General features: G+C 42.0%; 1 protein-coding gene and 1 long non-coding RNA gene across 7 annotated transcripts in view; one reads left to right on the top strand and one right to left on the bottom strand.

The window, feature by feature from the left end:
• cdk18 (cyclin dependent kinase 18) overlaps window positions 1–26,020 on the bottom strand; it is a 68,390-nt gene that overhangs the window by 28,228 nt on the left and 14,142 nt on the right. For 3 of the 5 annotated variants that reach the window (XM_082533589.1, XM_082533591.1, XM_082533590.1), the window contains 2 exons: window positions 14,267–14,402; window positions 4,158–4,294 (listed from right to left, as the gene is read on the bottom strand). In XM_082533589.1, the coding sequence (XP_082389715.1) occupies window positions 4,158–4,294; window positions 14,267–14,384 (255 nt within the window). In that variant the 5' untranslated portion in view covers window positions 14,385–14,402. Of the gene's footprint in view, window positions 1–4,157; window positions 4,295–14,266; window positions 14,403–15,334; window positions 15,409–24,298; window positions 24,401–26,020 lie in introns of those variants that run through there. The other 2 variants (XM_082533592.1, XM_082533593.1) reach the window with 2 other exon arrangements.
• LOC309706799 lies at window positions 6,532–15,906 on the top strand. Of its 2 annotated transcripts, none has more exons than XR_014276796.1 (4): window positions 6,532–7,261; window positions 11,436–12,284; window positions 15,345–15,740; window positions 15,824–15,906. It is a non-coding gene; the product is annotated as an uncharacterized lncRNA (long non-coding RNA). The 2 variants fall into 2 exon arrangements; XR_014276797.1 differs by lacking the exon at window positions 15,824–15,906 and having other exon boundaries at window positions 15,345–15,519; window positions 15,595–15,662.

Genomic DNA, 26,020 nt, shown 5'->3' with positions numbered 1-26,020 from the left:
GTCCCCAAGAAACCTAGGATCACTGGACTAAATGACTACAGACCCGTGGCTCTGACATCTGTGGTCATGAAGTCATTTGAGCGCCTAGTTCTCTCCCATCTCAAGACCCTCACGGCCCCCCTCCTGGACCCCCTGCAGTTTGCATACAGAGCCAACAGGTCTGTAGACGACGCCATCAACATGGCCCTACACTTCATCCTGCAGCATCTGGACTCCCCAGGAACCTACGCCAGGATCCTGTTTGTGGACTTCAGCTCTGCCTTCAACACCATCCTTCCAGACCATCTCCGAGGCAAGCTTTCCCAGATGAATGTGCCTGATCCCATCTGCCGGTGGATCACTGACTTCCTGACGGACAGGAAGCAGCATGTGAGGCTGGGAAAGAATGTCTCGGACTCCCGGACCATCAGCACCGGCTCCCCTCAGGGCTGTGTTCTTTCTCCTCTGCTCTTCTCCCTGTACACCAACTGCTGCACCTCCACCCACCAGTCTGTCAAGCTAATCAAGTTTGCAGATGACACCACCGTCATTGGGCTCATCTCGGACGGGGACGAGTCTGCCTACAGGAGGGAGGTTGAACGTCTGGTGTCCTGGTGCAGCCACAACAACCTGGTGCTGAATGCCCAGAAGACAGTGGAGATTATTGTGGACTTCAGGAAGCACACAGCCCCACTCCCCCCCATCATCCTGACTGACACCCCCATCACCTCTGTGGACTCATTCCGCTTCCTGGGTACCACCATCACCCAGGACCTGAAGTGGGAGCCCACCATCACCTCCGTCATTAAGAAAGCCCAGCAGAGGATGTACTTCCTGAGGCAGCTGAAGAAATTCAACCTGCCAACACGGACGATGATGCAATTCTACACTGCAATCATCGAGTCCATCCTCACCTCCTCCATCACCGTGTGGTACGCTGGAGCCACTATCAGGGACAAACAGAGACTGCAGCGTGTTGTGCGCTCTGCTGAGAAGGTGATTGGCTGCAGACTCCCATCTCTGCAGGACCTGTACACCTCCAGGACTCTGCGGCGTGCAGCCCGGATCTCAGCTGACCCTTCTCACCCTGGACACAGTCTGTTTGACCTGCTCCCCTCAGGCAGGAGGCTCCGGTCCATTCGCACCAGAACCTCTCGCCACAAGAACAGTTTCTTCCCCTCTGCTGTTGGACACATGAACAATAACCACATGACTGTCCCCGCCACTAACACATGACCCTACGCTGTGTCACTGCATCATTTCATGTTTGGCACTGATCACCACCTGCACTCATGTATATATCTTTCTACGTAGCACTCATAATTCTTATTCTCATGTATATATCTCATGTATATCGCATGCACATATATTTCTTTCTACATAGCACTTTAATTCTTATAGTCTGCACTGAAGCACCGCAGCAATTTCCTAATGTTGTAAACCTCAACATCTGGCAATAAACCCATTCTGATTCTGATTCTGATTCTGATAAGGCAGTGCGCATTTATTATAGGTTAAATTCCATTTTGCTCTTTTGCATGTTAAAATGAAAGAAATGACACTTTAATGAAAGCATAAAGTGAAGTAACTGCGCTGCTATTAAACAGTCATTAATGACTGCCCTTGAGCAATTAACTCAGTCGTTTTTAGTAACTGCAACATGACGTGTAATTAAAGAGTGTGTGGTCAAAAAGTGTTACTTGATAAGACAGCACCCACACAGGGGCTATTTGGATTTACTGTAACTCTGCTCAGACTGAAGGTGAGCAGAGGAGTGCCGAATCCATGAAACGATCTCTTATTAAAGCACATTAATTAGTTACAGTATTTAAAGCCTTTTATTAGAAAGAGCTGCACACAAAAGCTGTCCAAGTCTGTGTAAGCTCGCAGGCTGCAACCTATTTCTGTCTTCTCACTGAGCACTCATTTCTCTCGTGGCTTCGCTCGACTGTCTGTGCTGTGTGGCGTGAACGACTTTTGCTCCACGGGGACTTTTTCTGCAAAGGTAGAACTGTGAACTCTCACATTTTCAATAAAAATGTCTGCTGCAGCGCGCAGGGTTAAAAGCTTCTGACTCATCTCACTGAGCCCACGGAGGTGGAAATGGAGAAATAACTCGTGGGGAGGAGGACATCTCCTCGTGTAACTGGTGATATCTGCGTCTGGCTGATGTTTCATGTTTTTAATATGCACTCCAACCTAGACAGTTTCCTTTCAGTCAGTTGGCAAAACACAAATTAGTGTGAAAGCAGCGTGTGAGATGGAAGGCATTACAGGAATCCAAACCCTACCATCTATTATATTACAGTTTTTCTGTAGTGCTGTGACACGACATGTTTTAGCGCCTCACCTCTGAAGATGCTTTTCACGAAAGAACTCATACACACAGCAAAGTATTGATTTTACATCAAAATCAAATCGTTGCATGAATAATTCACTGCCATCAAAATGTCGTCTTCCTTTGAGATTCTTTAAACCAGGTATTTCAGTGACACTGAATACTCTACAACAGCGGTCCCCAACCCCTGGGCCTCGGACCGGTACTGGTCCGTGAGTCGTTTGGTACCGGGCCACGAGAGTTGAGGCTCAGGTGTGAAATGTATGGTTTTCAGGGTTTTTAATTGGTTTTCAGCGTTATTTTGTTATCGTTTTTATCGTTACCTCGGTTTTCCTGGGTTTTTCACGTGTGTTATGAATAAATCTTATTTTTTTCGGTACCAGTACTAGTTTTATTTTGTTGTATTTATCCGCGACACCTTAAAGGCCGGCCCGTGAAAATAATGTCCGCATAAACTGGTCCGTGGCGCAAAAAAGGTTGGAGACCGCTGCTCTACAACACTTAGATATCCTTAAATACTCTAAGTATTAAGAGTTTTCTCAGTTTCTTTTGTTCAGTTCTCAAATGACAGATGAAGGTTTTAAAAGAAGCTGTAAAATCCTTCAGAACAATTCATTACCTCTGCACATAAGAAGGAACATTTGCCATTCTGTTATCATCCAGATTTCTTTTTCTAGACATGATGGATTTCAGTTCACATGAGTTTCTTTGTTATTCTAGCGATCAGTTTCCATTCGTCCCTTGTCTGGGTTAAGTTCGTGGAGGCAACAGTCTGAGCAGAGAAGCCCAGACTTCCAACATCCCGGCCACCTTAACCAGCTCATAGTGTCGACAGATACGATCTCTCCAGCTTGTAATGGGTCTTCCCTGGGGCTTCCTCCTGGTTGTTGTCAGATACCCAAACTACCTCTGCTGGGTCCTTCTGATGACGAAGTTATCAGTTTTAATCTTTATAGTTTCACCTTTCAGTAAAACTTCCTGATGGAATTAATGTGATTCACTCCATGGTCCCTGCTTTGACTGCATTGTTATTAGTGCTTCCCTTTCATCTCCTTCCGTCTTGTCTCTCCTTCAGTGCCTTCGTCCTTTCTGTCTCTTTGTCTGACATCTTTTTTAGTGTCAGTCTTCACATCTCATCTTCATGTTGCTGTGTTTTGGACCTTTGATAATTTTACTTTCTGTTTTTGTCTCCTTCTGTTGTGATTGTCTGCCCTGCTCTCATCTCCTTTTCTACGACTTCCTCTTCCTGTCTTCTGTGACTCAATGTATATATTGTCTCTGCCAGATCATCTGGTTGTCCACTCTACAGTCACGTGGCAGCACATTTTTCCAGCTAATGTCCAAGCACTGTGTGGTTTATGATTGATTAACAGTTTCTTGTAACCCTGGTCGAGTTTTTATTGGACGTTTAATCATTTACAAACATGCTGTAAGTGATGATTTATAGACTACTATTTATGCATCATTGCTAAACCACAATAATTCACAGAACAGACACAGTGTAACACGTTTAAGCAACAAATTCATAGAAAATTAAACCAATCTGTTTTTGCATGTTAATCCACAGGCTTTGAAGTTTTATGATTCATTAAAAAAATTAAAAATTCAATTTTGGACTGTAGCATGGTTTTTGCATGCTGTGACACATATAGGCAAATGGTACAATGATTTGTATCAGTGTAGTAAGGAGAAAACAACAGATAATACAAACATGCAGGAGATTGATGTGGCGCGCACACACACACACACACACACACACACACACACACGCACGTCTTATAATTCCACTGCACTGGTTTATTTACTGTACTGTAATACTGCAATTTGAGTTTTTACTTACCTCCATGGAGAAGCGTCTGTGCTGGGCCTTGCTGTGGTAGTGGAGGTGGGATGGAGACTGAGCTCCTGGAGTGGTTGGTTCAGGGCTCACTGGGCTGACATCATGAGATGGAGGACCCAGTCTGTCTGGAGTCAGGCCTGACAGAGGGGAAATATAATCAACGGTGGTGGGCCACCAAAAACTCTGAGAACAGCTTAAGATCTCAGTGGGATACGTTGACAGAACAGTCAGCGACTGGCACCTTAGCTCCTGTAAAGCGTCGGCATTCATTGAGTTTAAGCAGTAATTCAGTTTGGGTTTCTCTGCAGTCGTGGTCCTTTAATCACACAACTACAGCTGACTTTCAATATCAAGGGAAAACATCCATCCCCAACCCATGTAATTAAGTCCGACTTCAAAGCTGTACATCTGACCCTGATATCCATGTGTGCACAAATCTGTGTTTTTCCCAAGAAAACTGCCTTCTCCTTTTATGTTTAAAACTCTGCTTATGTACTTTAAATGCTTGTGTGAAATAAGGACGTTTTTTTTAAATGCCCAACTAAACGGCATGTTTACAGGATGGAACAAAAGAGTATTCGATTTTATGGATATTTCGTCTTCCATTTGTGTGTGTGACTTTATTTTTTACAACCATTTTGATGAGACTTAAAGTTTGAATGTTGACCTGATTTGACTGACAGCTGTGCCAGCACAGGGGTAGTAGCTCCTCACTGTCCATAAGCTTCATCTCATCTGCAGCCTCCAGGCATGTGTATGTGCATTAAAATACAAAGCGCCCCTGTTTCCATGGAGATACTGCTTAACAAGGGAAGCAGGTCTCGTGTTAAGGAGGAGGTCTCAGACAGTAGGTTTCTTCCTAGCTTCCGCACAGCACACACTCACATTTATATGCATACATGCTAAACATTTACTGTGTAACTATGGCCTTTCTCAACCTGCCTACACACACCCAGCTCATTCATATATGCATACACATATAAAAAGATAACGTAAAACTAGAGGCAGGTGCTCAGATTTGAGCATGCCTGGTTGGGTTTGATGCAACGTTTTAACAGCACCGCAGAGAGGCTTTTAACAAGCCATGCTATGCGTTGTATTCAGTGACTGTCTAAATGGGCCGGGGGGATGAAATGACAACCTGTTTGCTGGTCATTTGAATATCACAGCTACAGCACTCCTTTGATCTCTTGATGCTAATTAGGGTCGGTGAAGGTGACACTGATATGAACACGCGCTAACAAAGTGTCACATTGCTGTGAAATATGGATGGATGCCTGCTAGAAATCTTGTTAGAAAAAGGACAATCCAATATGGTACGCAGCATGATGTTTTTGTAGCATTTCCATCTCAAACTGTGCTCATAGTGAGAGGCTGAAATAGGAACAAATGAGCGGGGAAAGAAATACCTTCAGTACTGACTTGGACATGTTAGATTATTTGCTTTTCATCAGTGTTGCACGTCGTCTGCACAGACAATTGACTGAGATGAATTTCTGATCTGGTATAGCTCCTTAAGGGAAAACACTTGACATTTAAATATCACACTTATACAAAAGCATATTCAGCAAAGCGGCTTTAAATTATCCATTAAAACAAAATCACTCTCACGTAGTTTCATGCAAACAAAAAAATATTCCTGCAATGTAATATAATAATTTTATAATGACAGAAAACAGCACTGAAAGTGTGTGTTTTTGTTCATGTGTGCATGAATCTATAGGTTACGCTGATGAGCTGATTGTACTCCGTGATCAGGGATTGTAATCGTCTCTGTTTGATGCTGCAATGTTTTTTTTAAAAAAAAAAAACATGTAATAGAAACCAATGATTTGACAGGATACACTACATTAAAACTATTATAGTATGGATAGTGGGATCTTATAAGTTGAGCCTTTATTGACATCTTTATGACAAAGTACCATCGTATTACTACAATGATAGAGACAATTTACCAAAACAACATATATTATGCAACATATACTACACTGTCCTGCACTATTGTGTTTCACTATTACAGCGCTGTAGTATAGGTCTATATGTATAAGTAATTTTTCATCAGGTGTTTTCAGTCCTGTTGCCACACGTCTGTAAAATCATTCAGTTATTCATGTAATTGATTGTATTTTAAAAATAGACACGCCAGCTCATGTTTGCATGAATTATTTGACCACTTATACACTGCCAGTCAAAAGTTTGGACACACCTTTTCATTTAATGGGTTTTCTTTATAGATACAGTCATCAAATATATGAAGCAAGATATATGTGGCAAAGAAAAAAATGATCAATAACTCTAAATATGTATTATATTTTAGATTCCTGAAAGTAGCCACCCTTTGCTTCGTTGACAGTGCTCCAAACCGTTGGCCTTCTCTCGATGAGCTTCATGATGTAGTCACCTGAAATGGTTCTCCCTTCACAGGTGTGCATTGTCAACTGTTACAATTTATATTATGGAAAGAACCAATCAGAGAAATGAATAAAGAGAAATGACAGTCCGTCATTACTGCCAGGTCAGTCTGGAAATTTTCTAAAACTTTGAATGCGTCCCCAAGTGCTACGAGGAAACGGGGTCACATGAGGACCGCCCCAGGAAAGGAAGACCAAGAGTCAGCTCTGCTGCTGAGGATAAATTCATCCAAGTCACCAGCCTCAAAAAGTTAACACAAGTTAACAGCAGCTCAGGTTAGAGCCCAGAAAAATGCCACACCGAGTTCCAGTAGCAGACACATCTCTACATCAACTGTTCAAAAGGAGACTGTGAATCAGGCCTTTATAGTCAAATAGCTGCTAAGAAACCACTACTAAGGAAAAGCAACAAGGAGAAGAGATTTGTTTGGGCCAAGAAACACAAGGAGTGGGCATTAGACCAGTGGAAATCTGTGCTTTGGTCTGAAGAATGCATGTGTGTGGCGCTGTCACTTGGTGTTTGCTCGCTCTGCGGTAGAGTATCACTTCCTGTTCCTGCTCAAACACAATGGTGTTTCTGAGTAGCTTATTTGCTTAGCAATTTAATTAACAACTTTTAAATACATTCTTTTTCATAGTATAATCTTCACGTGCTTCATCCAAAGCACACTTTCTGTGTACTCACTACCTACTGTAAGTTATAGCCAAAGTATTCACTCACTGTCTGTACTGTTTCGCTAGCTTAGCTTAGCTCGTAGCCGACTCGTTAGCACCATGGCTACTTCACCTGTCCATCCTGCACTTTCTTGCTCATTGTGTCAGATGTTTAGTTACTCCTCGGCCTCCTTTAGCAGTAATGATATCTGTAACAAATGTAGCATATTTGCAGCTCTGGAGGCCAGGATTACTGAATTGGAGACTCGGCTTCGCACCCTTCATTCACCCATAGCTAGCCAGCCCCCTGTAGCTGGTGCAGCCGAAGATAGCGTAGGCCCCGCTAGCTGTTCCCCGGCAGACCCCAAGCAGCTGGGGAAAGAGGGCGGCTGGGTCACGGTGAGGAGGAAGCATAGTCCTAAACAGAAGCCCCAGGTACACCACCAACCCGTTCATGTGTCTAACCGTTTTTCCCCACTCGGCGACACACCCGCCGGGGGTCAAACTCTGGTAATTGGTGATTCTGTTCTCAGACATGTGAAGCTAGAGACACCGGCAACCATAGTCAATTGTCTTCCAGGGGCCAGAGCAGGCGACATTGAAGGAAATTTAAAACTGCTGGCTAAGGGTAAACGTAAATTCAGTAAAATCATAATTCTCGTCGGCAGTAATGACACCCGGTTACGCCGATCGGAGGTCACTAAAATCAATATTGAATCGGTGTGCAACTTTGCCAAAACAATGTCGGACTCTGTAGTTTTCTCTGGTCCCCTCCCCAATCAGACCAGGAGTGACATGTTTAGCCGCATGTTCTCCTTAAATTGCTGGCTGTCTGAGTGGTGTCCCAGAAACGATGTGGGCTTCATAGATAATTGGCAAACCTTCTGGAGGAAACCTGGTCTTGTTAGGAGAGACGGCATCCATCCCACTTTGGATGGAGCAGCTCTCATTTCTAGAAATATGGACAAATTTATTAAACCCCCCAAAATATGACTATCCAGAGTTGGGACCAGGAATCAGAGTTGCAGTCTTACACGCCTCTCTGCAGCTTCTCTCCTCCTGCTACCCCCCCAAAAACCCATCTCCACAGAGACTGTGTCAACTCCCAAACAGACAAAAAACAAACTAAAAACCAGCAACAAACAACTTAAACATAAACAATTACAAAGAAAGAACAATAAAGTATCCACATCTGAACCAAAGAGTAAAACAGTGAAATGTGGATTATTAAATATTAGGTCTCTCTCCTCCAAGTCTCTGTTAGTACATGACTTAATAATTGATCAACAAATTGATTTACTCTGCCTTACAGAAACCTGGTTGCAGCAGGATTATTATGTTAGTTTAAATGAATCAACACCCCCGAGTCATTCTAACTACCAGACATCTCGAAGCACAGGTCGAGGGGGCGGTGTGGCAGCAATTTTTCACACCAGCCTATTAATTAATGAAAGACCAAGACAGACTTTTAATTCATTTGAAAGCCTGATGCTTAACATTGTCCACCCGGGCCTTACACAGAGTTTCTGTCTGATTTCTCAGACTTTATATCTAATTTAGTTCTGAGCTCAGATAAAATAATTATTGTGGGTGATTTTAACATCCATGTAGATGCTAAAAATGACAGCCTCAACATGGCATTTAATCTGTTATTAGACTCAATTGGTTTCTCTCAAAATGTAAAAGAACCCACCCACCACTTTAATCACACTCTAGATCTTGTTTTAACATATGGCATAGAAACTGAACATTTAACAGTGTTTCCTGAAAACCCTCTCCTGTCTGATCATTTCCTGATAACATTTACAATAATTGATTACACAGCGGTGGAGAGTAGACTTTATCACAGTAGATGTCTTTCTGAAAGCGCTGTAACTAAGTTTAAGAATATAATCCACCCACTGTTATCATCTTCAATGCCCCGTACCAACATAGAGCAGAGCAGCTATCTGCACGCTACCCCAACAGAGGTCGATTATCTTGTTAATAATTTCACCTCCTCACTACGTACGACTCTGGATACTGTAGCTCCTGTGAAAACTAAGGCCTCAAATCAGAAGTACCTGACTCCGTGGTATAATTCTCAAACGCGTACCCTAAAGCAGATGACTCGTAATCTGGAGAGGAAATGGCGTGTCACAAATTTAGAGGATCATCATTTAGCCTGGAGAAATAGTTTGCTGCTTTATAAGAAAGCCCTCCGCAAAGCCAGAACATCTTACTATTCATCACTGATTGAAGAAAATAAGAACAACCCCAGGTTTCTCTTCAGCTCTGTAGCCAGGCTGACAAAAAGTCAGAGCTCTGTTGAGCCAACAATCCCTTTAACGTCAACTAGTAATGACTTCATGAACTTCTTCCTTCACAAATAAAATTTTTATCATTAGAGAAAAAATTACCAGTAATCATCCCACAGATGTAATATTATCTACAGCTACTCTTAGTACCATTGATGTTAAGTTAGACTCTTTTTCTCTAATTGATCTTTCTGAGTTAACTTCAATAATTACTTCCTCCAAGCCATCAACGTGTCTTTTAGACCCCATTCCTACAAAACTGCTCAAAGAAGTCCTGCCATTAATTAATTCTTCGATCTTAAATATGATCAACCTATCTCTAATGATCGGCTATGTACCACAGGCCTTCAAGCTGGCTGTAGTTAAACCTTTACTCAAAAAGCATCTCTAGACCCAGCAGTCTTAGCTAATTATAGGCCAATCTCCAACCTTCCTTTCATATCAAAAATCCTTGAAAGAGTAGTTGTCAAACAGCTAACAGATCATCTGCAGAGGAATGGTTTATTTGAAGAGTTTCAGTCAGGTTTCAGAGCTCAGCACAGCACAGAAACAGCTTTAGTGAAGGTTACAAATGATCTTCTTATGGCCTCTGACAGTGGACTCATCTCTGTGCTTGTCCTGCTAGACCTTAATGCAGCATTCGATACTGTCGACCATAATATCCTATTAGAGCGATTAGAACATGCTGTAGGTGTTACAGGTACTGCACTGCAGTGGTTTGTATCATATCTATCTAATAGACTCCAATTTGTTCATGTAAATGGAGAGTCTTCTTCACACACTGAGGTTAATTATGGAGTTCCACAGGGTTCAGTGCTAGGACCAATTCTGTTTACAATATACATGCTTCCCTTAGGCAGCATCATTAGAAGACATAGCATACATTTTCACTGCTATGCAGATGACACCCAGCTCTATCTGTCCATGAAGCCAGATAACACACACCAATTAGTTAAACTGCAGGAATGTCTTAAAGACATAAAGACCTGGATGGCCGCTAACTTTCTGCTTCTTAATTCAGATAAAACTGAGGTTATTGTACTCGGCCCTGGAAAGCTTAGAAATATGGTATCTAACCAGATTCTTACTCTGGATGGCATTACCTTGGCCTCCAGTAACACTGTGAGGAACCTTGGAGTCATTTTTGACCAGGACATGTCCTTCAACGCACATATTAAACAAATATGTAAGACTGCGTTCTTCCATTTGCGCAACATCTCTAAAGTTAGAAATATCCTGTCTCAGAGTGACGCTGAAAAACTAGTTCATGCATTTATTACTTCCAGGCTGGACTACTGTAATTCATTATTATCAGGATGTCCAAAAAACTCACTGAAAAGCCTTCAGCTAATCCAAAATGCTGCAGCAAGAGTCCTGACAGGGACTAGAAAGAGAGAGCATATTTCTCCTGTTTTGGCTTCCCTTCATTGGCTTCCTGTTAAATCCAGAATTGAATTCAAAATCCTGCTCCTCACATACAAGGTCTTAAATAATCAGGCCCCATCTTATCTTAATGACCTTGTAGTACCATATCACCGTATTAGAGCACTTCGCTCTCGCTCTGCAGGCCTACTTGTTGTTCCTAGAGTATTTAAAAGTAGAATGGGAGGCAGAGCCTTCAGTTTTCAGGCCCCTCTTCTGTGGAACCAGCTTCCAGTTTGGATTCTGGAGACAGACACTATCTCTACTTTCAAGATTAGGCTTAAAACTTTCCTTTTTGCTAAAGCATATAGTTAGGGCTGGACCAGGTGACCCTGAATCCTCCCTTAGTTATGCTGCAATAGACATAGGCTGCCGGGGGATTCCCATGATGCATTGAGTTTTTCCTTTCCAGTCACCTTTCTCACTCACTATGTATTAACAGACCTCTCTGCATTGAATCATATCTGTTATTAACCTCTGTCTCTCTTCCACAGCATGTCTTTTATCCTGTCTTCCTTCTCTCACCCCAACCGGTCGCAGCAGATGGCCCCGCCCCTCCCTGAGCCTGGTTCTGCCGGAGGTTTCTTCCTGTTAAAAGGGAGTTTTTCCTTCCCACTCTTGTCAAAGTGCTTGCTCATAGGGGGTCATATGATTGTTGGGTTTTTCTCTGTATCTATGAAGCGCCTTGAGGCGACTTATGTTGTGATTTGGCGCTATATAAATAAAATTGAATTGAATTGAATTGAATGAGTCCAAAGTTGAGATCTTTGTTTCCACCCACTGTGTCTTTGTGCGACGCAGAATAGGTGAACGGATGGTCTCCACATGCATGGATCCCAGAAGCATGGTGGAGGAGGTGTGATGGTGTGGAGTGCTTTGCTGCTGACACTGTTGGGGATTTATTCAAAACTGAAGGCACACTGAATGGAAGACTAAGAAGGAGAGCGATGGAGTGCTGCACCAGATGGCCTGTCCTCCACAGTCACCTGACATATGGAGGCTGACCTCCAATCAAGATGGTTTGGGATGAGATGGACCACAGAGTGAAGGCTAAAGGACCAACAAGTGCTCAGCATCTCTGGGAACTCCTTCAAGACTGTTGGAAACCATTTCAGGTGACGACCTCATGAAGTTCATCGAGAGAATGCCGAGAGTGTCCAAAGCAGGAATCAAAGCTAAGGGTGGCTGTTTTAAAGAATCTAAAATCTAAAACATGTTTTGAGTTATTTCACACTTTGTTTACTACATAATTCTGTATCTTTTCATTCATAGTTTCACTTCAATGAGAATCTACAATGTAAATAGTAATGAAAATAAAGAAGAAACAGAAGAAAAATGTGAAGGTGTGTCCAAACCTTTGACGTAGTATGGTAGTCTACTTATTTTGCTGCACGAGAAACAATTCTGGGTTGAATTTAAAAAAACCCAAAAACCATGTTTGCTGATGCCGACCAAACTTTTTCCATCACCACACAAATTATGAAGTTGGCATACAGCAACAATAAAATGTTAAGGCATCACATGATTTTTCCATGTGATGCTTATATCCGAGATGTTTTTTATTCAAGTCTGCTACACTATGGGACATGATAAAATCCTACATGCTTCAGATGGAACAGAGCAAAACAAAAAAGAGAAATGATCAGTAAGAGCTACGAGTGGACTGTAAATATCAGGAGGTAGCTGGGTTTGTCTGCTTACCTCTCTCCTGACCTTCAGTAGCAGACAGTAATGCAGACTGATGGACTCTGGGGGGGTAAGACTACATAGCCAGCTGCTACTCCGTTAGACAGCTGAATAACATCCTCATTCAAATGTAATATTTTCATAGGAAGCAAGCACTTTAGATGCCTCATTTTGATTACTTATGTGGTAGTACACACGGACGCCTAAGGTATCTTATAATAACACGTCATAATAATACTGAATCGTCAAAATAGCACCGTAGCAGTAGGTGCTGTGCAAATAAAATTGAATTGAACCCGGGAACAAATGGTTGGAAATTGTGATGAAAGTTTAAATCAGATGCATTTTATAGACTCTGCACTGTTATTCCATTTCTCAGTATCAGACGTGGTTTACATAATCAAGCACAGGCACTCAAGGATCTACTTGTGAGTGTATTCAGCTTCCTGGTATTATCTACCCCAATTTATCCCACTATAACCCTTATTCCCCTTTGAAGCCTGCTGATCCTCTGGCTCCAACTTGGTGGTGGTACCAGTCATAGCCGGAAAACCCCCAGTTAATCTGTGAGGGTCTGCTACAGACACGGAAGGAAGGAAGGCTTTTGTATTAAAACCCAGAGCGGTGTTGCAGTTTGTGCTCTATTATTAGACACAAGCCATTCATGCTCACATGGAGACCAAAGATGCAAAGAGGTAGAAGAGCTCATGGGTTGGGAATGTGAATGGATTTGAATGCTTTTAATTACCCAGTGCTTTATTGTTTTTAAAAGCTCGTTCAGCCTCTGAATACTCTGAGAAATCAAACATTCAACAGTTAAAGAACAACATCTTCCATTTAAAGCTCGTGCTCACCTTACAACCTTAAGTCAGATATGCACTATTTTTTCTTTAAATCTAGAACGGCAGAAATATCTGGCTTTTCAAGCTCCTAAATGTTCCACCAGCTACCTGTTCTAACAGTAAAGTGATCAATTCCACCAACTCTGCTCTGGTCTTCTCTCTAGCTGCAGATGCTAAATGCTCCACTGCATTCAGCACCTAGTTGTTGACGTGTGGATTTTTGTTTGTTGTTTTGGTGCCAAAGGTTGTTGACGAGAGTGGACATCTTTGAATTGGCTGTTAAATCAAAACAATGCATAGAAAGTTGTTTAGTGAAGCAACTAAATGATGTTTGTATATTTAAGTTTACTTCCCTTGTCTTTTTCTTAATTATTGGTTATTTGCATCTGTGTTTCGTCACTCTCCCTGATTGCCTACTGTATATTTATACCCTCGGTCTCCCCTCAGTTCTCTGTTGATTATCAGTCCTTCCTCTCTTGGTTTGGACTTACGGACTTTGCTTATCAGTTGCCATTTGGACTTCTCTGGTACACCTGAATAAATGTTTGTCTTTTTCTTTATGAACTCTGTCCCACAACTCGTCCTTTGGGTGCTCAATTCCACATCATATGACACTATGTGGCTTAGCAGTGGATGTTACGACAAATCGACCATCGTAGTGAGTTTTGAAGAGTTATTTGCTGTTAAAATGTTTGCAACCGCAATGGTTTTCATAATCTGTGAAATTTCAAAATTGAACAGATAATTGTAGTAATCTCAGACAATGCTGGTGATTTGAGGGGGAAAGGTGTTCTTACCCTGAGTGTGCCGTATGTTGAGCTGGTTGATCTGCTCAGTGAACTCATTTTCTTCAATCGTCTCAGTCCGAGGAACCGACAAAGAGAAACGTCTCTTAAAGTTCTTCATCTTGTTCATGATGCTGAGTAGTTGACTCTAGGAGAAGACAAGCAGAGAGAGATTTCACAAAAACTTTCAAGGTGTAATAAAGCCATGCACACTACACTCGGTAGTCAGTCATTTTGAATGCAAACTATTTAGAATGAGTGCACTGGGTGAGATTTTTTCCTTTGTTCTTTTTGTGTTAGGGGGCTTTTGCATGACCTTGCTAACTAAAAATTGGCAGTAAACACATACCTCCATCCAGGCAAAGAGAATGATCGATGTAAAGAGGACAGTATCAATACAAGTAACTAAGTGTTAATCCTCCTTGGTACACCGTCTACATGGCACAGGCTGCAGGGCATGTTGTACAGCTCTGATCTTCATGTGCAGCTTGACCAAATAAAGTCATGTGTGTTGTCTGATAATGAGGCAGAAAGCAGCGGGAAAGCAGCTGATCAATATACTCCCTCTCTCAGTAGGTTACACAGCCAAATCCTGCCCTAGCAGTTAGTTTTTACTTTGTTGGTCTTGTTTTTTTGATCCTCCTCCTTTCCTGTGGTCTGTGTGTTGCACAGACTGGTATCGTAGGGTCGCCACCATTTCTTTACTATCTAAGATTTCCACATATAGCATATGTGTATATGTGTTTTTGCTCATTACTGCAAAAAGCTAAGAGATGTGTGTGGTGGGTTCAAATACAACCAGTACTGAGCCTTCGCTCATAAGAGTATTGCTATCTCAGAGAAATCTTCGTAGGTACTAAGAGAACGTGCGTCTGTACACAGTGCAGGTCAGACGGCCGCCTAGCCCAGTCAAGAAAATGTGAAAAAATGTATGAATGCACCAAGTAAAATACTGTGCTTGTCCATTATATATCCCTGTAAGGCATATATAATGTAAGGGATAATGTAAAGGAAGTTGTCATCTGTGATTACGTTAACCGTGTGTGAATATATAACTGAAACATTTCAAAAACTATTTACATTTTCCTAGAAAATGTCATGGTCCGTGGTCCTGTGTCTGTGGAATGCGTGATGCTCGGGTAGCCACACCCCCGGGCTGGGCCATCACCAGCACACCTGCTCTCCATCACGGTGACTACACGGAGATCTGCTTAACCCGGCGCTGACGGATGCTCCACGCCAGTCCGTTAGTCACCCCCACAGTGGTAACCAGACTTCCACGAAAAGCGTGCATTCTCTTCTGGATTGGAACTGTGTTTAACCTGCCTACTTTTGTCCAGGTTTCTACTCGGCGTCTGCTACCTGCCTGTCCTCCGGCTCAACTGGATCTCGCGGTGCTCACCTGGCCCATTCGCCATTCCCACGGACTTCCTGCCCCCACGGACTGCCACACTTCCCTCCCGAGCTCCCACGGTCCCGTTCTATCGTAAGCCCCCTACTCTAACTCAGTCCAGATGTGTTTTCCCCACTTCCCGGCTCCCTAGTAATCATCTCCCCTTTCTATTGCAGCCTCCCACCGTCCCGATCCCGGCTTCCTCGTGTCATTGTTTCCCCGGGTTTTTAGTTTCTTGTTTTGCTCCCTAGTTTCCCCGGGTCGCCTTTCGTTGTTACAATAAAGTGTTTTTTCTGTTAGCGCGGAGTCTGCGCCTGGATCTTTTCGTGCCCGCGCACCACGGCCCATGACAGAAAAGGGTCAAGGTTAGGGTTTGGAGCCAGGTTTGAGGTTGTTGGTGATGCAGAAGTCTTAAGAGGGTTAGGAGACAGTATATGGGCTCAAAATGTGGTCATAAATATTTTGTACTTGTAAATCGGTTTTGTACTTGTAAAAAAGATTTGTATGTGTAAAAAAGATTTGTGCGTGCGTAAAAAAGATTTGTGTGTGTGTGTGTGTGTAAAAAAGATTTGTGTGTGTGTGTGTAAAAAAGATTTGTGTGTGGACTTAGCCAAAAAAACCCTGCAAGTTACAACTACGAATTTTGACCCTATTTTTCTTCCTTTCATCTGATTGGTCAATGTCATGTCAATCACAAATGTAACAATCCAACCAGAGAACAGATGGGTTTGGCTGTCGGAGGGGCGCTTTTTTTGAACTGCAGGTCTTTGAAGGGAATAAATGCCCTTTTACATGCCAACCCAGCGTTTTCCTTCATCACCACGAAGGAAAACAGTCTGTGGTTGTCCGAGTTTGGTGATTTTTGTGTCACAGGACTACGTGTTTAATACAGGGACTTCCACAGCCTTTTCAACAGCGCTGCGGACGCGGGGGGGGGGGGCAGTGTTTTGGAAATGACAGTCTTCATTACAAAGCTTTCTTCGTTATGAACTAGCATACATGTTTTTATTGAACATTTGAAGAACTAGCAAGAGAACCCACAAACTCTTGTAGTTCACATAAAGTCAGAGATAAAAACGACAAGGAGCAGGTGCATCTAGTACAGGTAGAGCTGCTGCAAAAACCCACAGAGCCCAGCAGCCAGCAACAAATTCTGGATCCTTTGCTTTTAGTTAGCAATTAGCATTAGCAGCACATCCTGCGTCCGATGTGAAAGGACTTTTATGCTGCGCACTGTGACTCACAGCAATGGTCCCGGGTCAGCCCTGACTTTGTGTTACACTAATCCTAAAGCAATAATGGTATTTCTAACCACTGACATACCACAACTTTTTCCTTTCAACAGCTACTGAAAGTTAGGGGACCTAGCTGCTATCGGATATTTATATAGAGATTACCCTTCAAGGACCTGCAGTTCAAAAAAGCGCCCCTCCGACAGCCAAACCCATCTGTTCTCTGATTGGATTGTTACATTTGTGATTGACATGACATCGACCAATCAGATGAAAGGAAGAAAAATAGGGTCAAATTTCTTAGTTGTAACTTGCAGGGGTTTTTGGCTAAGTCCACACACAAATTTTTTTACACACACACAAATCTTTTTTACACATACAAATCTTTTTTACACACGCACAAATTTTTTTTTACACATACAAATCTTTTTTACACACGCACAAATTTTTTTTACACATACAAATCTTTTTTACAAGTACAAAACCGATTTACAAGTACAAAATATTTATGACCACATTTTGAGCCCATAACAGTATTCTCTATTTTTAAGAACTCTGCCAGTAGCAGGTGCAATCTTCCAGCCCACTACCAAATATTTGAATATACGGATTTTAATGTACAGTGCAACCTGTTCTCACTCCTGAGTCTTAACCCCCGAGGTTTATGTCATCATCTTTGACAGCTCTGTCCCCCTTAGTGAATCAGAATATGTCCCTTTTTGCTTTTATTCAATTGCTCTTCAAGTCTCTGGTAATTAAGGAACATATTAAACGATCACACTATCTAAAAGAAAAGAAAAATATTCCCAAAAACTTAGTTTTGCCTTCGCAAAAATATTGTTTAGGGTTGGGGTTGGCACTCATCATGGTTTAGACCTCAGATGGTTAGCACAATGATGTGGTCAGGATCCATCCCTGGCACAATATAGCCTGCTGTACATGTTTTTAGCATCATTTCTCAGTGCACAGTATTGTATTGCTCTACAATACAATCCTGTAATCACTTTTATTTACAGAGTAGCGTTAGTGTATAGACATAACCGTTATACCCGGGCCCAACAACACATCCAGGGAAAAGGTGCAGAACAAAAGTAAAAGGAAAGCCTACTGCACTCAAAATCCTTCATTTGAAGGTTTTGCGATGGAGTCATTGCCACTTCATCTGCATCTGGTGACTTTTGCAGTGGCAACGTACAAACATTTTGACAAACTCTGGAAAAAGTTGAAGTAGAAGATTAACTTGCATTGAAAAAGTGCAGGTTGTAAAAAGCACATTGTTGGAGGAAACTGTACAACATATATTAATATATAACAAAATAAATCACTTTGTACAGGGGAGTACAAACTTTATTTCAAGTTAAATTCAAATTCTTCTGAATGTGCTCAATTTGAACATCTATTTAGTAGAAGAAAAGCAGGAAACAGGGAATTAAAACATCCAGCTGTATTTAGAATAGAATAGCCTTTATTGTCATTGTACAGAGTACAACGAAATTGGAGTGCCACTCCCTTGGTGCAAGTTTCAATAATAAATATAAATGTAAAATATAAAAAGTACAAAAAAAACAATCGTAAGTACTCAAACAATAGTATGTACAATATATACAGGATAGCAGCATTAATATAATGACAGTATGAATAGCAGCATAATATAATGACAGTGACGGTATGGAATAGGTTCAATTGTTTTTGTGCTTATTTACTACGGTGATAGCTCTGGGAAAGAAGCTATCCCTGAATCTGTTTGTCCTGGTTTTATGTGACCTGTACCGTCGGCCTGACGGTAATAGTTCAAACAGTTGGTTGCTGGGGTGAGAGTGGTCCTTGATGATATTGCCAGCTCTGCTGAGGTACCGAGAGTTTGCAGTGACCTCCAGGCTGGGCAGAGAGCAGCCAGTGATCTTCTGGGCTGTGTTGATGACCCTCTGCAGTACTTTCCTGTCTGCAGCTGAGCACCCTGCATACCATGTTGTTATGCCGTACGTTAGGATGCTCTCTATGGTGGCTCTGTAAAATGTCACCAGCAGCCTCTCCTCCAGGTTGTTCCTCCTGAGCACTCTCAGAAAGTGGAGACGCTGCTGGGCCTTTTTAACCACCGCTGTAGTATTTGCAGTCCAGGAGAGGTCATCAGATATCTGCACGCCCAGAAACCTCATGGAGTGTACCCTCTCCACACAGCTCCCGTGAATGTAAAGTGGGGCCGGGTCTGCTCTGCCCTTCCTGAAGTCCAAGATAAGTTCTTTAGTTTTCGTGGTGTTCAGTTGGAGGTTGTTAACTGAACACCACTCAGTCAGTCTGTTGACCTCATCTCTGTAGTCCGACTCATCCCCCCTTGAGATGAGTCCAACCACTGTGGTGTCATCCGCGAACTTTATGATGGTGTTTGAGAGATGGGTAGGGGAGCAGTCGGATGTGTAGAGCGTAAACAGGAGGGGACTCAAAACACATCCTTGTGGAGACCCGGTGCTGAGTGTGATGGTGCTGGACCGGTGGGGGCCGAGTCTGACAGACTGTGGTCTATTTGTCAGGAAGTCCTTGATCCAGAGGCAGATGGGGGTGGAGAGTCCCAGGTGAGACAGTTTCTGGACCAGGATCTCCGGGATGATATGATTGAATGCTGAGCTGAAGTCCAGAAAGAGCATTCTCACATAGCTTCCTCGGTGCTCCAGGTGACTCAGCGCAGTGTGGAGCGCTATGGTGATAGCGTCCTCGGTGGAACGATTTGTCCTGTAGGCAAATTGGTGGGGGTCCAGAGTGGGAGGCAGACCGGCCCTGATGTGCTGACAGACCAGTCTCTCAAAGCACTTCATCACTACAGGCGTAAGTGCAACAGGCCTGTAGTCATTTGGGCTGGCCACAGCTGTCTTCTTGGCGATGGGGATGATGGTGGAGGTTTTGAGGCAGGGCGGGACGGTGTTTGATGACAAGGAAAGGTTGAAGATTTTAGTGAAGACTCCGGTCAGTTCGTCAGCACATGCTCTGAGAACCTTTCCATGTATTCCATCAGGACCTGCCGCCTTCCTGGGATTCACTGACCTTAGGGAGCACCAAGTGAGGTGTGTTCTAAGTGTTAGTGTGCCAGTGCTGGGGGCGGGTGGAAGTGGTGTGGCAGCTGAGGGCTTGGTCGTCTCAAAGCGGGCGAAGAAACGGTTTAGATCCTCAGCCAGTGAGGCATCAGTCCTAGATGTTGCCTGGTTATTGCTTCTGTAGTTGGTAATGTGATTGATCCCCTGCCACATTTTTCTGGGGTCGTTGTCAGCAAAGTGATCTTCAATCCTCCTCCTATAGGCAGCCTTAGCTTTCCTGATGCCTCTACTCAGGTCTGCCCTGGCCGCCCTATACGCAGCCCTGTCCCCTGACTTGAAGGCAGTGTTGCGGCTTTTTAGGAGGGATTGCACTTCGCTATTCATCCAGGGTTTTTGATTTGGAAACACCCTGACCCTTTTGTTGACGGTGACATTGTCAACACAGTTCCTGATGTACGAGAGTACAGTGTCCGTGTACTCCTGGAGGTTGAAATTTGCCGTTTCTTACATTGTAGATGGTTGTCTTTACCTCCTCACCTTAACAGAAAAAGTGAAGTCCAGTTGAGTCCCTTAAAAATAGGCTAAGATTTATGTGTATAGACTGGGATGAGAAGTTGTGATCTCTTATCTGAGATTCACTGCTCTTTATGGATTTAGCCAAAAGAATTTAACAAGATATACACAGATGTTGTTGCATCTGCGATGATTGATTTTCAACCTCTAGACAATATAAACCCAGTATAAAGCTCAATGAGTTCTGCAGATCGACAACAGCTTAAATTCAGCTTGATTTGATTAACATGAAACTGCTTAATATTTTCATTCTCAAGTTAGTATACTTCTTGTTTTTTTTTTACAATTTGTTTTGGAAGATATTTTAAAAAGAAAAAAGAAAGAAAAAACATATCAGCACCAAATCATCTGGCTCTGTTAAACTCTAACAAAGGACATCACATGTAGGCTTTAAATGTCCAGTTTATCAAATGTCATGGAGCAGTCCTTACATTCAAAAATAATTCCTGCATTCATGACATCTTTCTCCATCATAAAATGATCAAATATTTTTCTCTCTCTCTGGGAAATACAGCAGCTGCACCTTTACCTCACTAAACATCTGCACCAAAAATGCAGGATGAATATCAGGAGTTATTTTGGTGCCAAGCAGCACAATTCACATGTAATCAGTGGGAAATTGTTTAATTTTCCAGGAAGCGAACATTTTAGGTATTCATGATTAGTGAGCCTGGTTTCACAAAGGTCTTTTGTAACTGCAGAAAATGTCAAACTCCTGATATGAATCTGTTACCCAGAATTTTCCCTCCTTAACAATCACTAAAGTTTTTTAATAGATAAAAGCATGATTGAGAAACCTAATCAAACTACTCATCTCCCTTTACCCTGACATTAGATATAGATCAGGAGGGAGGTATAATGAACAAAGGTCTGACGCAGGACCACAAACATATGCAATTCCAGGAAAAGCAAAAAGACTAGAAAAAGCACGGGGATGTGTTTGTGGAGGGAGAACTGTTCATCTGCAAACTGGAGGTTGGATGGTTCAAGATACTGAGCTTTTAATTTCCAGTGTGGGCAAAACAGAAAAAGTATTTGAAAATAATGTTTTATAAATGTGGCTCGTGGTCATAACAGCTAGAAAAGTGCTATGTAAAGACCAGTCTATTTGCCATATACAGTGAAAACACCAAGGCTGGAGACACAGGAAGAGACAGAACAAAGGAACAGGAAAGACAAGGTGGCAGAGAAAGAAAGACTCAAAGCAAAAACAACAAAGACGCACACAGAAAATAGCAGCAATCTAAAAGTCATGACACACTCCAGCAGCACTCTGTCTGGGAAGATTTATTTTATGTTATCTTGTTTTATTCTTCCAAAAAACTAGAAAATCTGATATTTTGAGTCATGATATCTTATGTTTAGCATTTTGCTATTAATGACATTGTTGAGCAGATTTCACTCTTTGGTAAGATTGAATATTTTTAGTTAGTCTCTGGTTAAGGTGGGTAACATTTTAGGTTTAAATTAAAGCATGCCCATACAGTGTCTTTCAATAGCTGACAATCAGGAGGCAGTGTGCAAACTGCATTCAGATCCCTCTAACGTGAGAGCACTTTCAGTTAAAACTTCTGCAGCTTTCAGAAAGGAGGTCTTTTCTGAAAAGGACAAGAACATGATGGTAAAGTACAGAATTCTAAAGCAGGCAGGCACCGGAGCAGTCAGTATGACAAAGTCTGTGCACCTTCTGAGTTCTAAATGGTCTCTGAGGGAAGCGTGTCATTGCTGGACTCGGTGATGTCGCCACTACAAACCACCTCCCCCTTCCAAACTGGTCAATCCAGGGGAAACACTGAAGGTGGTGAATAACCTTTAAAATCCAGCTTCAAGGTAAGACAACACAGGCTGCTTAGTCAATATTGGAACTGATACTTTTGATAACAGTGGGACTGCAGACTAATGAGATTAGCATGAATAATGTTAGCCTTGTGATGACTCAGAGAAACATCATTAGAAACAGGTGTGCACACACTCGTTCATAATCTTGGTTTTTGTAGCTGATTAAATATTATTAAATGGAAAAGTTTGATATGAGACTAATTTCAACATTAATAGCATTAATCTAATATTAGATTTTGTGTATGTGGCAGATATCCATAATCTCTTAAAACTTAAAGTTAAGTGGAAGAAGTTTAATTCATGCTGAAAGTATCAATGTAACTGTCAAACAAATTTTGATACATACATAAAAGTTTTGTAGCGTACTCATGATAACCCAAAGCACACAGGGCTATTAAGAATGTGACGGATATTTGGTGATTTAAAAGTCTGACACTGCAATATAGAAGCCAATAGTTTTTTCTTCTTTTAAACAGGAAATATAAGCAGATTTATAAGTGCAATGGCTGAGGTCTGATTCTCATTTTAGTAACAGGAATCTGGATCTTCATACAAAAGGAGACTGGAGAAAATCAAAAACTGATTTATTAAAGTTTGCTTTAACTGTTTTGGTTTGATTATTTAAGATTCCTTTGATGGCTTTGGCCAGACAGCAATAGTTATGAGACAGTATCCTCAGCCCTGCCAGTAAGCTTGTGTTCAGCTGATTGTCATTTCAACAACCAGGGAACAGTTACCACATACTGTGTATATGTGTATGTATTTAGTTATTTTTCAGCTCTACAGATGACAGTGCATAACTAGTTTGGTGCTTTAATCTGCTAAAAAAAAAATCATTTAAAGGTGTGAAAAATGAATACAGACCGGGGGGTTGGGGGAAGATAATGAATGCATTCTCAGAACCAAAGACGTGTAGGTGGCAGCCATAAATTGAACAGTGAATGAGAGGAGAGGAAGCCGCTCACAAGAAGATGGTGGAAGCAAATAATCCCCAGATCAGTGCAGAGAAAGAGAGGATTTCTCATTTTCTAAAAGGGGAAGCCTTTAGAAATCAAATTCAGCTCACGTGAAGCCTCGTTGTGGAGGGAATCTCACTCTCGGAGGCATAAGTCACAACAGCACTGTCATAGCAGAGCTACAAGAACTAAAGATCACCTTTTTTTAAAGACCTGATAGTATCAAGTCAAATGAGCAGCTGACATTTCACATTTTATATATGCATTAGATTAAGTTAAATGTATCACCAAAATTGCAGTTGTTCTCACTACCAGTAAATATCTTTGCTGCAGTTATTTAAAGCAATGTCCATAATATGCCAATAATAATCCCATAAGCCCAGAGACTAGAATAAACAATGAACCCTGACGACTGAGGCATTTATTGTGAATTGTTGGAATGCACAATAGTTCTAAATTTGGGAAGCTGGAATAGTAAAAGCCATCAGATAGAAAGCAGATTAACGAGTTGAGAATGGAGGCGGAAAGAGGCTTACTGAGAAGACAGAAATCAATACCAGCAGGCTGACTGAAGTGTTGCTTTGTTTGCAGTTGTGGCAAATGTTTTTCCCCATGAGGATTTGTGGGGCTGCCTGTGTGAAGGCTGAATTCCCCAGTGTATCAGCAGGGTATGGAAGCCTGCTGCACAGACAAGGAGTACCGCCGATGCACTTTACCAGGAGCTGAGATACACAAAGGAACATTGTAGCTCAGTCTGTGGTCTAAAACTGAAGTCAAGGAAATTGATCTAAAACAAAGCAAAAAAAAACAGCAATACAAACACTTCCTCGTGTTACATAAGCACTGGCCTACTGGCTGAGCTATTCTTTCTAAGGAGATTGAGGAGGTGGTTTTTTTTTTAAAATCTTTATCAGCATCATTGAAGAAAATAGTTTCCAGTTTTTATTTTTAGATAAACCTCCTAACCCCTAACTCTGCCCCCGACACTGGGCCTTAAACCCTAAGTAAATATTGTTTTTACATACCAGTCTTTGCAGATTATTTCAGTGTGTCGAGACAACCAGATGCCGTACAGCACAGCTGTCAAACTCCAGTCCTCGAGGGACGGTGTCCCTGCTGCAACACACCTGAATAAAATTAGTAGGTCATTAGCAAGACTATAGAACTTGACTGCATGCTGAGGTGGGGACTCTAACCCTACTCAAGTAAATCTAAGTAAATTTAAGTGAAAATGTAGTTCTAAATTGCACCTCATTGCACCATGTTCATTCACTCATGAGCTGCTGTTACATGAATGAAGTGGCTGAATTGTCACCTCAGCATTCAGTCCGGTTCTATAGAGTCTCGCTAATGACTGTATTCAGGTGTGTTGCAGCAGGGACACACGGAAAAGTTTCAGGACACCGGCCCTCGAGGACTCAAGTTTGACACCTGGGCCATAGGGCAAGGTACAGCCTGGATAGTTTGCCAGTCCATCACAGGGGCAGGATTATGACTTAGACCCAAAGGGTTCAAATCCACCAGATCAGCCAGTGAACTACTTAGAACTGGGGTTAGAGTTGCATTTCAGCAACACACTAAACAAGCTTAGTTTCAGAAGCTTCTAACCCTTCAAACTAATTCTCTGACATGTGTTTTGGCATTACTTCATTCACTTCATGCTATAGAGGGAAAAATTCAATATTGAGGGTTAAATGTACAGATGTAGAAAGTCATGTACAAAGTTTCCATTAAAAACATTCCTTTTCCACTGAAATAATAAAAACTAAGTTTTGGAAGTGATTGTTTCCTCCATAGCAGAAACAAACCAGGTGCTGCTCCTTCACGGAGTGAGGTTAGTAAGTATGCATTAGGGTTGGAGGACTTTAAAATCCACTTAACACTACTTGGTTTGACACAGCACTTAATATGCTGGGCACTCCGAGCTAATGTACACATAGCGTGTGCAGGTCAGAGAGACAGACAACCACACACTGACACTCACAAAAACCACAAAAATACAGGGAAAACATGCAAACCCCACACAGAAAGGCCCCAGATGACCAAGAAGTGTGAATCCAGAACCCTGCAGATTCAACACTGCCCAGAGTATTAAAATGACATTTGTAAACTTTATTGCTCTTCAGTGATTTCTCCAAATTAATTTGTCTAAATTTCATTAAGATCTAATGGCAACTTTAGGCCAGCACAATTGAAACCCCATGTACAGTATTATGCATATGTGAAATGACTTAATTTCCAAAGTTTAGACAGAGAGCAAAGTGGAAATAGTTTCTGAAACCTCAGATTTTAACCACAGATCTGTTCATCTGTAGTTCCCCTCCAACTCTATTCACACAGAGTGCCAATCAGCCACATGTTTTCTGTTTGCAGTGTCCACACAAAGATAATATCAGTTGATCTTGCCCCTTTGCTCTCCAAAAGAAAATCAAAAGTTTCATTTTCCACACAGGACTTTGAAAAACATCTGATTGAAAGCTTCTATTCTCTTTGCTCCCTCATTTGCCCTCTTGAACAACGTAATTGCATAGGTCGTGACGGAGAAAGTTCCTGATTGCAGTGGACAGTGTTTGTGTGTTTTTCTGTGAGACCAGCGGTGTGTTGTATTTATCTTCCAGACAACAGACTCCTCTGTTTGGAGAAGAGTGCAGATTTAGGTCCTGGATGGTTGCATCCAATCAGCAGAATCTGGCATCACACTCAGAGTTACTCCATCAAAGGGAGGAAGCTGGTCTTTGTGGTTGTAG

The sequence above is a fragment of the Aulonocara stuartgranti genome (assembly GCF_965226115.1).
Source record: "Aulonocara stuartgranti genome assembly, chromosome: 5".
In the NCBI taxonomy this organism is placed as follows: domain Eukaryota; kingdom Metazoa; phylum Chordata; class Actinopteri; order Cichliformes; family Cichlidae; genus Aulonocara; species Aulonocara stuartgranti.
This window is presented reverse-complemented; position numbering and strand designations above follow the sequence as displayed.